Here is a 14,540-nt window from a genome sequence, read left to right as displayed (position 1 = left end):
AATTAACTAAAAGAAAATACAATAGTAAGCTTATTCTGATCTTATGGCCATGATCTTGAATGTTTTTTTCTTCCATTTAAATTACCATTAGCTTATTGAATTTAATTTAATAGTGTAAAACTATAAATTAATACTCTAAAGATGCTGACGTAGTAAGTAAATAAGAAATTCACTTTTAATTTATATTAAACCATACGTATTCCCACTTTTGCTCATTAAAAGAAAACCTCACAATGAAGAAATAAATTAAAATTTTCAAACGATTATATCAAAAGTCTATGACAGCTGACGTTTTATTGAAATGTCCAAATGGCAATTAAAGAAATTATAAAGTTGTCACTATGCGAGGAGTTCCTGTCTTTAGTTCAGTCCTTCATCAACTTTGTTAGTACCAAGATAGTCTTAAGAAATGAAGTTTGGCAACCTTTTTACCATTTTCCTATCACTGTGGGTTGTTACAAGTACTCCTGCTCCATTTTATACGGACACGGAGACCAATCATCTTGAGTTTCTCAATCATTTGGTTGAGAAGATTGATAGGCAACGGCCCGTTAACACATTGATTCACTTAATACGCAGACATGACCAAAACTGTCTCCTCTCAAACATGAGATCTTCCGGCATCCCGATACTGCAACTCAATGAGATGGCCAACATCGATGTAAAGCATTATTACAATTCCGAAGTTCTGGCTATGTTATGTATCAATGAATTCGCTGATACAATGCTGCTGACCACTCTGGCCCAAACACTCCGTCAAATGGCATGGGGGCGGATCATCATCTGGATTAATATTCCGCATCCTAACGAGTTGTCGCAGCTTCTTTTCATAATTGGCAACCAAGCAACTAAGCATAAATTCATCAATTTATTGGCTATACATCAGACAAACGACACGGTCATTGGATTTCACTTGAAACCTTTCCCTGTAGCGCATTTTGAAAGAGTTGACAACATTCTGGATCCCAAAAAAGAATTTTTTATCAATCATCAAATAAACTTTCGCGGCAAATCGGCAACTCTGCTATCGAATAATAATAGCGCAAGGCTGTTTGGTAGCAGATTACTGGGATCTAGATCGAAGATCTTCACCGACTTTAGTGAAAAATTTATTCGCGAATTTGCCCTACAAACCAACTTAAGTCTTCGCGTAAAAAATATATCAATCATTGATACAGTTACGGAACAATTTGATTTTCTTAATGATTTTAGCTTTTTCAACTTGAAGAATGTGGATTATTCAATGCAAATTTTTGATACAACCATGATGATTGTTGTGCCATGTGGAAAAGAAATTTTCAATATGCTAGATATCTACAAATCGAGTAATGTTAAGAATTGGCCTATATGCATATTAATCCTTTACATTTTGTTCAGTGTCTTGGAATCTGTGATATCAATGTGCTCTTTTCGTGTATCCGGCCGAAGGCATAATTTAACCTTCTTGAATTTGTTTGTCAATCTTCGTGCAATCAGCACAATATTGGGTCTATCGTATCCCACAAGTCGAAGGGCCACTACTTCACTCAGACAGACAATTGTAATAATGCATATAGCTGGATTGATCATTACCACTTTCTTTAGTTCCAATCTAACTGCAATGATGACCAAACGACCCGAATTAAATCATATTCGAAATTTCAAAGAGCTACGCGAAAGCAATTTGACTGTCGTCTTTGACCATTTGAGCAAATCGATAATAGAACGCCAAATGAATCCAAATTTTTTCCGAAACACAGTCCCGAACTCTGTATTTGTATCCCTTGATACGAAATTGGATATGATTCTATCAGTAAATGAAAGCTACGCCTTTTTGGTCTACAGCCAAACATGGCACTTGTTAAATAAATTTCATAAACTTTATGAGCGACAATTCTATTGTGAATCTCCAGAATTGGTAATCAAAAAAGAAACTCCAGTTAGTTGCATTTTAGAAAAAGATTCAATATATTTAACATATCTTAACGAATTCTTGAAGCGGCTCCACAGTGTAGGTTTAATTATACACTGGCATAGGCAGGCGCATCGGAGAATTACATCAATGATAGATTCGCGAACAATGGAAACATTCTGGAAATCGAATTGCGAGGCTCCTCTTACCCTTTCATATCTACAATTGGCATGGAATGTACTTATATTTGGCTATGGGATAGCATTCTTGATATTTATGATCGAAATGTTAATGGCATATTGGCAGAGACATAGGCAAATGCATCCCGTGATTGTCGTTTAAAAGAAATAATTGACTTTGCAAACTGAATTAAGATATTATCACAAAGCTTAAAAAACACAACACAAACAAAAATTGTACTAACACGTTAAATAAAACACCTAATGCACTTTTAAAACTTTCTTTTCATTTAATCATAACTCTCTCGATAAATCGTAATCTCGTAAATACGCACATTTACATATGTATATCTAAATAAAGGTTTAACCATGAACGGAAACGGTAAGCGATTAAAACCGTTTGATTTTAATCAGAAGAAAAAACTGTCAAACCACCTTCCGAGGTTTTAAGCATTTTCTGTGCTTAATTAGACACCACAGACCAAACCAGGGTCACGCCCAACCCCACGCCCATTTGCAAGGCACACAGATGCCGTTTATCTGTCGTTGACATCTAACCCTTTTTACTGCGGTAACATGTTGATCTCGTTAACAACCCGCGGAGCCCAAAACGAACACAACCCAATGAAAGGGAAATGCCAGGAAATTAAAAGGGTTTGCGGCCGTTTCAACTAGCTAAACCCCCCCTCCACCCGTCCCAAAATGAATGAGATTCATCTGAATGTATCAAATGTCAAACAACTAAAGTCGAAAGTCATTAAATTCATCTGTTTCGTTACCCTATCAAACAAATGGCAGATGAATTGAAATATTTTTGATTACCTAGAAAAAAGGAAAAATTTTAAACTGTATCTAATAATTTTAGGTAAGTACGTATATATGTATATACATAGATATGTAGTTAAATGGTGACCATGTTTCCTATTAGGTTAATCCATTAAACGTATTGTTAGTGCTCTAATCACTATAGTTCAATGAATCATAAGTGCATTCTATTTCCTCCCAATAACCCAAGAATTTGAACACGAGTTTAGTTCATTTATGTAAAAGCGATAAGGCTAAAAATAAACGTTCAGTCAATTTGCAATGTAAGTAATTTACAAGTAATGTAATTTATAATATATATATACACACACACAGAGATCCTACGAAGCCCATCATATGTAGCAAATAATTCAAATAGAAAATATAACATGACAACCGGACGACAACTAGAACCAGTTGGTCAAGTGGTTTTTCCAAGAATGTTCAATGTGAGTTTTCCGTATTACTCTTGCTTGGATGGGAAGAAGTTCTTTCAGGCAGAAATGTGGAAAAGAAAACAACATTTTGGACAACTATTTTTTAATTAGAAACTTCTGGTGAACAAAATATCCTACTCAAGACTATAGACATTAAATGGCAATTACTGTGGCCTAAATCGATTATTTTTGCATCGGGTTATTCCCATATTTCTGTCTATAATTTCTTTGTGAAACACTTATGGTAATTCCCCACAATTTAGAAAGTGAGCATCACAATAAAATCAAAATTTCAACAAATTATCTCAAAGATTTTCGATTAGAGTTTTTCCATTCGTCAGAGATTGGGAGACTCACAGGTTTAAGCTTATAATCTGGTTTTTAATGATGCTGACCAAGATCAAACGCAATCTGAGGTCGTTGCAATGTATTGTGGTTTACTTGCATTCACGTCAAGGTTTTAACAATATTTCCAAACCTTTTACACGTCTTTTTCTCTGTAATTAGCAAGTGATATCATTCCAAAGTCTCTCGAGTAGAACATCATATATCATCATATATCCTGCTAGCTTCAAGTATTCGATATGCAAATGGTAGTTAAATTTTCTATGGAAATTTCCATGAATGAAATCTAATGTCTTACTCTAATACGCAGGGCGCTTATTCATGTCGATTCGCATACGAATTCTGTGAATTTGTGAACCTTCTCCAGTTAAATAATTAAGACTGAAAGGAATCCCCAAGCAGCGACGCAACGTTTAGACAGCTTCCAGATTGGCTTTTGTAGTATTTGTATTAATTAGCAAAACCAGATTTGATTCAAAATTGTTTTGCTTGCTTGTTAGCATGAATCAGATCAGAAGATCAGTGGGAAGCAGGTGAAAAAAAGGGGGCGGAGGGGGTAAACAAAAACTGAGAGTCTTAAAATATTGATTTTCATTCGTTATGCTCTCTTGACTTGGTGTCTGGCACGTTCGCACTTAATTTTGGAGTTCAATTAACACTTTAAAGACTTTTTTTTTTGTCAGGAATCTTTAACTTTTCCGGATTTTCGAATTATGACAAATGGGCAAATTTGGAACGCATAGAACAATTAGAATCTCTTACCACATTGTATATGAATATTATGAGTAAACAAGTTCCATGAAAATTTACTATGACGTTGACAAAGACTTTGACCATTGACTTTGGAATGGCGCTAACTATGTTCAGTTCATTGCACCCACCAATCAGATATTTCCCTATTTAGCATAAAAGACTAGTTTGTGGACTCTTGTGAAATAGAGCTACTAACCAAATTAGTGTCACCCAGTGACATGCATCTTTTTAGCATCTATCTATCTGAGTTCGGTTGAGTTTAGTAAGTGATTTAACCGCAGAATAAAACCTGATTGGCTCTAGTCACTCTCTGCTCTTTGCTTTGGTTCTTGATTCTCTCAGTCCAGCGTGGCTATAAAAAGGCCCTGTTTATATGTTAAAGCCAACAGTTTGAATACAACCGAGTCAGATATCACTTGTAAAACGGGTGTGAAAAAATATAAAAATAGAAATAAAAATGAAAGTTCTTATCGCAATATTATTATGCATATTGAGTGCTAATTATGCCCGAGCTCAGTGTAAGTGAGAATTTCAAGTATTGACAATGAAATTTCCCAAAAAGTGTTAAATATTATGGGAGAAGGCACAAAACTTGACATATTCTATGCCCCATCAAAGAGAGCAGGTTAAACCTGTTGACGAACTTGCACGTGCCAGCTTCAGTATTTGGGTAATAACCCAAAGAGTTATTTGAGTTATTAAAAGTGCATTCAGCTTGGCCATAACAAAATTCCCCTTTCATAACCACACACACAAGGAAATGTTATAAATCAGATACGCCAGCAAAAGAATGTCGGTCGCGTGCTTCCCCGGATATTGGAGACTTTAACCAAAACAAGATTTCTGCAAAACGCATCTGACCATCTGTTTTTGTTTTTCTTTAGATCGTTCCTGTTTGAGTCCCAATCAAGTGACTGGTTATTGTGTGAATATACTTCAATGTCCAACCTTGTATTCAGTGCTACAGAATCCAAATTTATCATCCAGCGTCAAGCAGTTTATGAAGGATTCACGTTGTGGCACAGCTACGGATAGTCGTCCTTTGGTGTGTTGCACTCGTGACACAGACTTTGCACGGACTCAACGTCAAAATGACTTCGACTATGAATGGACAGAGCCGGCGCCACGACGAAATAACTTTTTCTTTCCCAGTCAACAGAATAGTCCATCGCAGCCTTGGAGTTTTGGTCCTAGCCAAAGTATAGATCGTAGTTTTAGACAAACTGACGATGGTTCGAGTCTCTTGCCACAGCCACCCACATGCGGGGGTTTGACAGTGCAGCATAGAATCTATGGCGGCGAGGATGCCGATCTCAATGAGTTTCCCTGGATGGCCTTAATGGAATATAGACGCAATTCTGGCAATGGTTTGGCCACCAGTTGTGCTGGTTCTTTGATCAATCAACGTTATATTCTAACGGCGGCTCATTGCCTGACGGGACGTATTGAACGTGAAATTGGAACACTGTAAGTTGCAAGATAATCTAGGAAAGTTCTCTAGTTTAATCCAATTACCCAAAAGGAGCATTAATCGAGTAACAAAGTCATAATATAGCTAGAATAACTTGATATTTCACACCTTCTTTCATCTCAAAGGTTAAATTTACTTTTGTGGTTTTGCGGTAAGAACTTTTAGGGGATTTATAATTTCTATTATAAAAACTCAATGGTTATTTTGTTTAGACATCCAAACAGATACAATAACTATCTATCGAATGAAAGGAATCCCCCCATTAAAAATTATATGCCAAAGACTTCAAGAGACAGTCTCCCGTTTATATTTATGTTTTTGTTTTTGCTGAAGAATATTAATTAACTGACCAAAAACATTCACCATAGGAAAAAACCAGATTTGTGAAGTGTTTGTTCTTTGCTGCTTGTAAAAATGAGTCATTCATAAATCATATGACCATAAAATGGGTTGAACTGGGGAGGCTAAGCACCAATTAGTTATCTCTTTAATGGGCTTCATTTCACTTATTCTTTGTCTTTGTTTTTTGCAGAGTGTCAGTACTTTTGGGTGAATATGATACTCGCTCTGCTGTGGATTGTCCCAAAAATGGAGGCACTTGTGCTCCGGCAAGTCAACGTTATGGCGTGGCAGAGGTTCGGGTCCATGAACTGTACAAATCGGGTTCCCCTAATCAGGCTCATGATATCGGTCTTGCCCGACTGGATCGTAATGTGCGATATACGGAGAATGTGCGTCCAATTTGCTTGCCTTCGGTGGTGGCCCCAGAGGCCCGAAATGTTGGCCAACAATTTATGGTAGCTGGCTGGGGACGTACACTACAGGCCACTAGAAGTCCTATTAAACAAAAGCTAGCTGTCAACTATGTGGATCCCAGTGAGTGTCGTCAGAAATTCGCCCAACGCAAGATCGATATTATGGCCACACAAATTTGTGCCGGAGGCAAGTTCCGTCAGGACAGTTGTGATGGCGATTCCGGTGGTCCCTTGATGCGTTTCCGTGATAACTCCTGGGTGCTGGAGGGTGTTGTCTCATTTGGTTATAAATGCGGTCTCAAGGACTGGCCTGGCGTCTATACGAGTGTGTCGGCCTATGACATTTGGATCAAACAGAATATTCGGGTTTAAAATGAGCCCTATTATCAGTTTTAGTTTAAGTCTGAAGCTCAATTTGTGATCACCTTTTAGCATAGAATTATTATTAACCTAACTACTATTAGCTAATAAAAGATTGTAGTAAAAAATGTATATTAACTTGCCTATTGGCCTATTGTTAAACAAGTTAATGAACTGCCTTTGAAAAACCTTTGGATTTCCCGGCATGCAAAACAATCGCCAGCCATTGACATTGCCACTGGACTTTAATTGGCCAAATTATATGCATATATTGTTTACCCACAATATAAACTATTATAACTGGCTATAGCTAGACCACAAGAAAACTTCCGCCATCGGCTGACTACAAACAGGTGTTGGTTTGGCTCGATTCGGTTCGAATTTAGTGGACTTTGGGCCCAAAATGTTTAAACAAACGTCTTAGCCAGTGATTCGGCAGTTTAGTACGCTTTGTACAGACCAAGATCGAGTAGAAGAAAACTGTAATTGCATTGATTTTACCTTTGATACGGATTCAACTATATTCCTGCATTCTGATGGAAATCCCTGCGATTGCGTGGAAAAAAAGTCATATAATAAGTTTAATCGTTTTTCAAAAATATCATGACCCATATAATTTTCATAAGAATTTATGAGAAATGGCAGTTGATGATTCATAAAAATATTAACTGAAAATAAAATATTAATTGTATACCTGTATAAACGGTAGAAGGCTATTAGCAAACTAATTGGGCTATTGATTGGGTAATCACAATTAAAGTCAGGCGAATAATAGACAGATTAAAGGCATAGTTGATTGCTTTAGGTATCGCTAAAGCATTTTGGATCAGAAAGTTAGTTAGTTAGTTAGTTAGTTAGTATAGGTAAAACAAATTTTTATAAAAAGCTCTTTTCACGTGTTTACGTATGTATATCTTTCATAATCTTTGATAATAAAAAGTTCTTAATAAAACCAACAGAAAATATTGTGTGAGGATCCCTACACCCATTTATACAAATCCGTTATCTAATATACATATGTATGTATGTAACCAGTATGTAGTATGTGACTTGTTTTACTATATATGTACATATACAGAATTTCAGGTTTTGTAATTTGTATATTAGATTAAAATCTTAGATATATATCTAAATACGTTTGTAGATGTATGTAGCTATTGGTAGTTATAGATTTTCTATTAATTTAAACTCCTTTTTATGCAAAAGCTTAAAATATTTAGCAGGTAAGCCCAAAAGGGGTCAAAGTCCACTTTCTGCATCTCCCCCTATTCTTATTCTATTGCTGCAACTGTCTCACTCTCACAGTCCCACACTCATATCGTAGCTACTGCAGGAGATCGCCACTAATTGTAAGTGAGAGTGAGTGCAAATAAATGAGAGATCGATTCTCACACTTTCTGCAGTTCGACGCTGGCGCTAAGCGACTACTGTGGGGGGAGAGAAAGTTATGCGTGCGTGTTCTCCTGTGCTTCGCTGCCGCTGATGCTATAAAGACGCTGCAGCTGAGGGGGCGGGCATCAGTTCTTGGGGCTGCATTGCCCCCCTCTTGTCTGTTTTCGGCGTTCCTCGTTGCGCTGTCGTAGTATGGATTTAATCAGTGATCGATAGATAAGATAAGTATTACAATATTATATTTAATATTAATTCACAAAAGCTCTTTTATTATCATATCATTGCAGAATGGATAAACGGCGCTTCGAACTTCAAATATTACTTAGTGGTTTTAGAAAATATAAATTTGATTCAAGCCAATAAATAACGGCAATTAAATTTCCAGTTATGGGATAAACGTAAAGTATTACGTAAGTAAAATACTTTTTAATACTAAATAAATTATTTTTTTCAGATTTAAATACGTTTGATGCTTTTTCTTGTAATTTTTTTGGCGCTATTTGGTACGAGAATATCGGTTAAAAAATGTCAACAACTAACATATTCTGTATTTATCAGTTACACATTCTTTTGAAGTCATTATTTGAGATATGCAACTATATACGTAATTACATACTAATACATATGTATATTCAAGTAATGGAATTCTTTAGTGAGTTGGTTTAGTAAAGACTGTTACAGTATTTGATTTTCCAATTTAATTATTTTTATTAAATTGCATCCATTGCCTATCCGGCTATTTCTATTTGTTATCTTAGTATATGAGAAAAATTGATATAGTTATTAATTGTTTGCTATTTTATTGTGTGTAAACTCACTTAACAGATTCTATACATTTTTCTGTTTGCTAACTAAGTATTTAATTGTTATCGTTGTTCAACTAGTTATTACTTTTATTGTTAAATTGTAATATACTCAAAGACAAACAAATCGACCTCTATATTAAACCCTCTGAAGCAAAGCTCCAAGTCAAGCTTTTTGCCAAACGATTTGCGAATGGCTCCCAAAAGTAGACCTTAAAAATGAGATACAAGATGACTACAAGCTACAAACGAAAGTGAAAACAAAGAGTGCACAGCTGAAACGATCGTCGACGACGTCGCCTCGTCTCCAACTCCGATGATTGGGCCATTGCATAATGGGGCTCTGGCTGGGACCAGTTAGCTGAACGATCGCCAGACGGCTACGCTTGACCGTTGCTCCCGTTTTCAGTGTCGTGACTGCAGTTTTGGACTCGTTTTCGTTTCACACACACACACACGCAGCCGCATACACACTGAAAAGGTGTCAAAAGCAGATCGAGCAGTGGGGGCGGCAGAAGTAATGTCTGGTTTTTCGGTTTCAGTATCTTTTTGTTTGTTTATTTTTTTTGGCACTTTGGCTTTGACTTCGGCTCTTCCGATTTCGGTTTCGGTTTTTTCATTTTCTTTACATTTTGTTTTTGGTTTTTTTATTTTGTTTTTTGGCTGTAGTGCTTTGTGTGGTTTCGCGCAGCATTCAAATTCAATTCACAGCTGAGTGTTCACGCGAACGGATACAAAAAAAAAGTTTGCCGTCTCTTCTTGCCCAACAACAACAACAGCAAGTGTGTGTGTGTGTGTGTGCGGTATCGGTTTGCACAGTTGAGTTGTCAAAGTTTTCGCAATCAAACTAACACCGATCAAGATCGGATCAATCGGATCAATAAGTGATCGTGCAATGCACTGCAAACGCTTCTCCTTTGGGTCTTACTTGTGGTGTGCATTACTTGTCTGTTGCTCGAACTTGACGGACGCAACGCTTAACAATCGACCCTGTGATATACCAAATGAGACTACCAAACAAAATGGTATTTGTATACGTGTTAGCCAATGTTCCGCCTATTTACAAGTGCGAAATGTCACCAATTTGCCAGCCGAGAAGGTGAATTTTCTGAAAAAAGTCCAATGCGATACAATGGAAACTACAGCAACAGCTGCGGCTACGGCGACAACTGAGTCAACTACAACTGTCTCCAATGAATCATATGAATCATTGGTCTGTTGTCCGGCCAATGGACAGGATTATCTTCATCCAGTAATACAGTTTTCGAAATTTGAATATCGTCGCTTCTTGGATGTAACATCACGTTTCAAGCGTAAGAAACTCAAACGGCGCATTCAAACGGTGGAGCCCAGTACGGGTTTCAATCTATTGAATGAATGTGGCAAACAGGTGACAAATCGTATTTATGGCGGTGAGATAGCCGAATTAGATGAATATCCCTGGCTGGCCTTGTTGGTTTACAATTCAAGTGAGTCTAATTAAAAGATAGGGAATTCGGTTTAGCTAAAAAGTATTTCTTTACAGATGATTATGGCTGTAGTGGAGCTCTGATTGATGATCGTCATATATTAACTGCCGCACATTGTGTTGAAGGTGAAGGTGTGCGAGAACGTCGCGGCTTGTAAGTTTTAAAAATTGACTTTCTTAAACAAAAATTCACTCTTCAAGTAAATGCCTTTCATCTTTCCAGAAAACATGTACGTCTGGGCGAGTTTAATGTGAAAACTGAACCGGATTGCATTGAAGAACCCAATTACTTGAGTTGCGCCGATGCCGCTTTGGATATAGCACACGAACGGATTCATGTGCATCCTGAATATAAGGAGTATTCGAATTATAAATACAATGATATTGCCATTATAAGGCTTAAGCATCCTGTATCCTTTACCCACTTCATTATGCCCATTTGTCTGCCCAATAAGACATCGCAAATGACACCTCTTGTCGAGGGGCAAATGTTCTCGGTTTCCGGTTGGGGTCGCACCGATTTGTGTAAGTTCAACTCGAATAAAAAATATTGAAACATTCATTAATCCTATTTCATCTATTTACAGTTAACAAATATTTCATAAACATACACAGTCCCATTAAATTGAAATTACGTATACCCTATGTATCGAACGAGAATTGTACAAAGATTTTGGAAATGTTTGGCATGCGTTTGGGCCCAAAGCAGTTGTGTGCCGGCGGTGAATATGCCAAAGATACCTGTGCAGGTGACTCTGGTGGTCCGCTGATGTATTTTGATCGTCAGCATTCCCGTTGGGTGGCCTACGGTGTTGTTAGCTATGGTTTTACGCAGGTAGAAAACAATTGATATATATATGTATATATAAGTATTTATAGTATATATTTATTGTATTTGTATATTTTTTATTCTTTTTTTACGCAGTGTGGCATGGCTGGTAAGCCAGCAGTTTATACGAATGTTGGTGAATACAGAGAATGGATAAATAGCATTGTAGAGCAAAATATTTGACGTCAGTGTTTGGATTTTGTTCCATCTAACTGGATGGATGAAGAAGGAGGAGACGTCGAGAGGGAGGGAGTGGGAGTCCCAGTCGATTTGACAATTGGCGCCTAATTTGAGAGAGGGGGCTTTGATCTGTTTTGTATCTCTAAATATTTGTACATATTTTTGCTAATTAATCTCTAACACTAACTCTTTGTTTAGGCTATATTTAAAAAAGCTGTGTGTGTGATTGAGTGAAGTACCTGTGTGTGTCTGTGTGTGTGTTTATGTTTGTTTGGCTGTGTGTTAAATGGAATGCAAGAATGTGGTTCTAACTAAAGTCTGAAAAACATGTTTCTATTTAATTAAACTATTAAAATATTTACACACACTTGTCATTATTATTTTTTAATTGAATTTGTTTCACAGTTGGGCTGATAGTTCATTTTGTTTCATATGAATCATTCACCTGTCCAGGAAAATTATATATGCCCTTGACTGCCCTGCCCTGGCCTGGCCTGGCCTGGCCTGGTCTATCAGCTGTTTTAGCTTTTCCAAATCCATATCAGACATCAGTTAATACCAACAGCTGGTCAAACTTGATATTGATATGTATATAGTTAACATTTTGATGTCGTCATTGATTGCCACACTTTGCTTTCACTCCTCATTCGCCTCACTGTTTGTGCGTGTGTGTGTGTTGGTGTGTGCGTGTGCTGCACTCAAAAACGTAGCCAAAGAAGCTCATAAAATACTTACTTGTGTCCAGGCCGAAAATAACGTAGTGAAACAAAATGATGCAATGCCAACCCATCCAAAAATTGATGCCAACCCCATTCATCAGGCCTCCGCGGAGCCATTTCGAGCCGTAAATAGGCAGCTAACCAAACCAAAAACAAAATTACAATCCAAAAAAAAAAACACTCCATTTGTATGCGACATCGGCCTCTTCATTCAGTCTATCTAACCATCCATCCATCCACTGTGCCACTGACCAAAATTGGCTCGAAGCCGGTCCGTGGCGATCCGTTCCGATACGGGGGCCAGTTAGTCAGCTTCAGCTTCTGTTGTCACACACATACACACATACACACACATGCACACCCAGAGACCAATCCAGAGTCGGCTGAAGTGCGTCATGCGGCAAAAGTCGAGTGAAAGTGAACTTGACTCTTTGACAGCATTTTACATTTTGAGCTTGTGGATTTGATGGGTTTTTAGCTTTAAAGCGTTGGATATGCCACATTAATATTCATGATATTTATCAGTTATCACCCTCTAGTCCACCTCCACCTCCTTCTCCTCCTTCTCCTCCATTCGAAGACTTAACGGCGCCAATGATTTTTTTTTTTTCTTTTTATTGGACTTTATGTGTTTGCTTAGCTTATTATGAGGGTTTGGCGATTTTTGTTTGGTTAACCTTGAACTACATGCATTTCCATAGATTATAGCTAAGCATACATAAGTTTCCATGTGGCAATTTGCAAAAAAATCAGTTGACCTTGAACAAAGAGCTTCAAATCTGGGAAGACTACAGGGTCGCTAAAATGTGTTTGTGTATCGGAATCAGAGAAACTAGTAAACGAAACCACGTCACAGCGTTAGATCATTTAAGTTAAAGAAAGTCCAAGATCTGTTTTTATGTAGTAAAAGTAAGTATTTACATAATATATTGTTTGCTTTCTTAAATAGCAATCGAATTTTAGTGTAAGTCCATCAAAATCACTCTTTATCTTCAAATATTAAATATATTAATTTAATTAAAGAAAATTTTAGTATAATGAGGAAGAAATTAACTTTGTCTGCCCCAAAGTTCCATTATAAAATCGTAAAATCCTTCAAAATTTTTCTTGAATTTATCGTTTTTTAAAAATATTTTGCATATTTTTCCTATATAAAAAGAAATTTGTTACTAAGTTTTCTTTAAAAAGTATTTTCTATATTTCATTTAGAGTATACATTGTTTTATTTAGCAGAGATCATTCTCTGTGCGACACACACACATATTCATATTTAATATAGGTGTACGATTTTCTATGACACTCACTGTAACTTGTACATAGCCCCGGCCTTGTTTTTTGTCAAATTTGATGTTAATTGTCCAATTTAATGCATATGTAAATACCAAGTTTAACTCGAGTAGCTTTCTAAATGAGTTCATACGTACATATGGACATTGGTTAAATGTACAATCTACTTCTCATGCTGATAAAGAATATACAAATGTATATGTACATATATACTTCATGGGATTCAGATCCCACGCCTCCTTCTCTACGTTAAACAAATCTTAGCAATTTCATAACACCCCCTTTTAGGATATAATTATTAAAAACAAAACTGAGTACTTGCTAAACTTCTCTATTAAAATTCATATTTTTGAGATTTAAAAAGTCAAAGAATTTTACATAGAAGTTTCAAAGACTAAACTTCCGAACTTCCTACAACAGGTCTCCACTTGCAATAATTCTACTTTTTGGAGTCAAAAATTATTTGTTCATGGTCTTCGCTTCCTAATCTCTCATACCAAACTTTCAACTAGAATACTTTCCATGTCTGTACCTTTGGCTCACATCTGTAACACTGGCAATTTGGCTGTCAATCATAATTGAATCAAAATGCAGACCGCACAAGGCAAACAATTGGGGAGTAGGCGGGGCTGAGTTTTTAATTCATTTAGGGGCACTAAAAGCGAAACAAAACTTGAGTGGAACCACGCCCACATATGCCCATTATATAGTCAATTTGAGCTACTTTATAAAAAGGCAGAAGGGCAGACAAAAATGAAAAACTTCGTCTAATCAATTTATGGACTTTGAGAATTTTGATAATGACATTTGGCAACGTTTTGTTGTTGTGGAAAAAAGAACTTTGTTTGTGTGTGTGAGAGAGTGGAA

The 14,540-nt window shown here is 36.7% G+C and overlaps 2 protein-coding genes across 2 annotated transcripts; both read left to right on the top strand.

The window, feature by feature from the left end:
* Nucleotides 1-4,851: 4,851 nt before the first annotated feature.
* LOC6650790 (serine protease 7) lies at nucleotides 4,852-7,127 on the top strand. The gene is made up of 3 exons (XM_023180230.2): nucleotides 4,852-4,927; nucleotides 5,294-5,876; nucleotides 6,413-7,127. The coding sequence occupies exons 1-3, from the start codon at nucleotides 4,867-4,869 to the stop codon at nucleotides 7,005-7,007; spliced, it is 1,239 nt and encodes a 412-aa protein (XP_023035998.1). The 5' UTR covers nucleotides 4,852-4,866; the 3' UTR covers nucleotides 7,008-7,127.
* A 2,718-nt stretch (nucleotides 7,128-9,845) lies between these two features.
* LOC6650789 (CLIP domain-containing serine protease B8) lies at nucleotides 9,846-12,028 on the top strand. Its single transcript, XM_002073416.4, has 5 exons — nucleotides 9,846-10,659; nucleotides 10,716-10,812; nucleotides 10,882-11,183; nucleotides 11,246-11,493; nucleotides 11,584-12,028. Exons 1-5 carry the CDS (start codon nucleotides 10,086-10,088, stop codon nucleotides 11,668-11,670), a joined length of 1,308 nt encoding a protein of 435 aa, XP_002073452.2. The 5' UTR covers nucleotides 9,846-10,085; the 3' UTR covers nucleotides 11,671-12,028.
* The last annotated feature ends 2,512 nt before the right edge of the window (nucleotides 12,029-14,540 follow it).

The sequence above is a fragment of the Drosophila willistoni genome, chromosome 3R (assembly GCF_018902025.1).
Source record: "Drosophila willistoni isolate 14030-0811.24 chromosome 3R, UCI_dwil_1.1, whole genome shotgun sequence".
NCBI classification, from domain to species: domain Eukaryota; kingdom Metazoa; phylum Arthropoda; class Insecta; order Diptera; family Drosophilidae; genus Drosophila; species Drosophila willistoni.
Note: the sequence above shows the minus strand (reverse complement) of the source record. Positions and strands in the feature narration are given on the sequence as shown.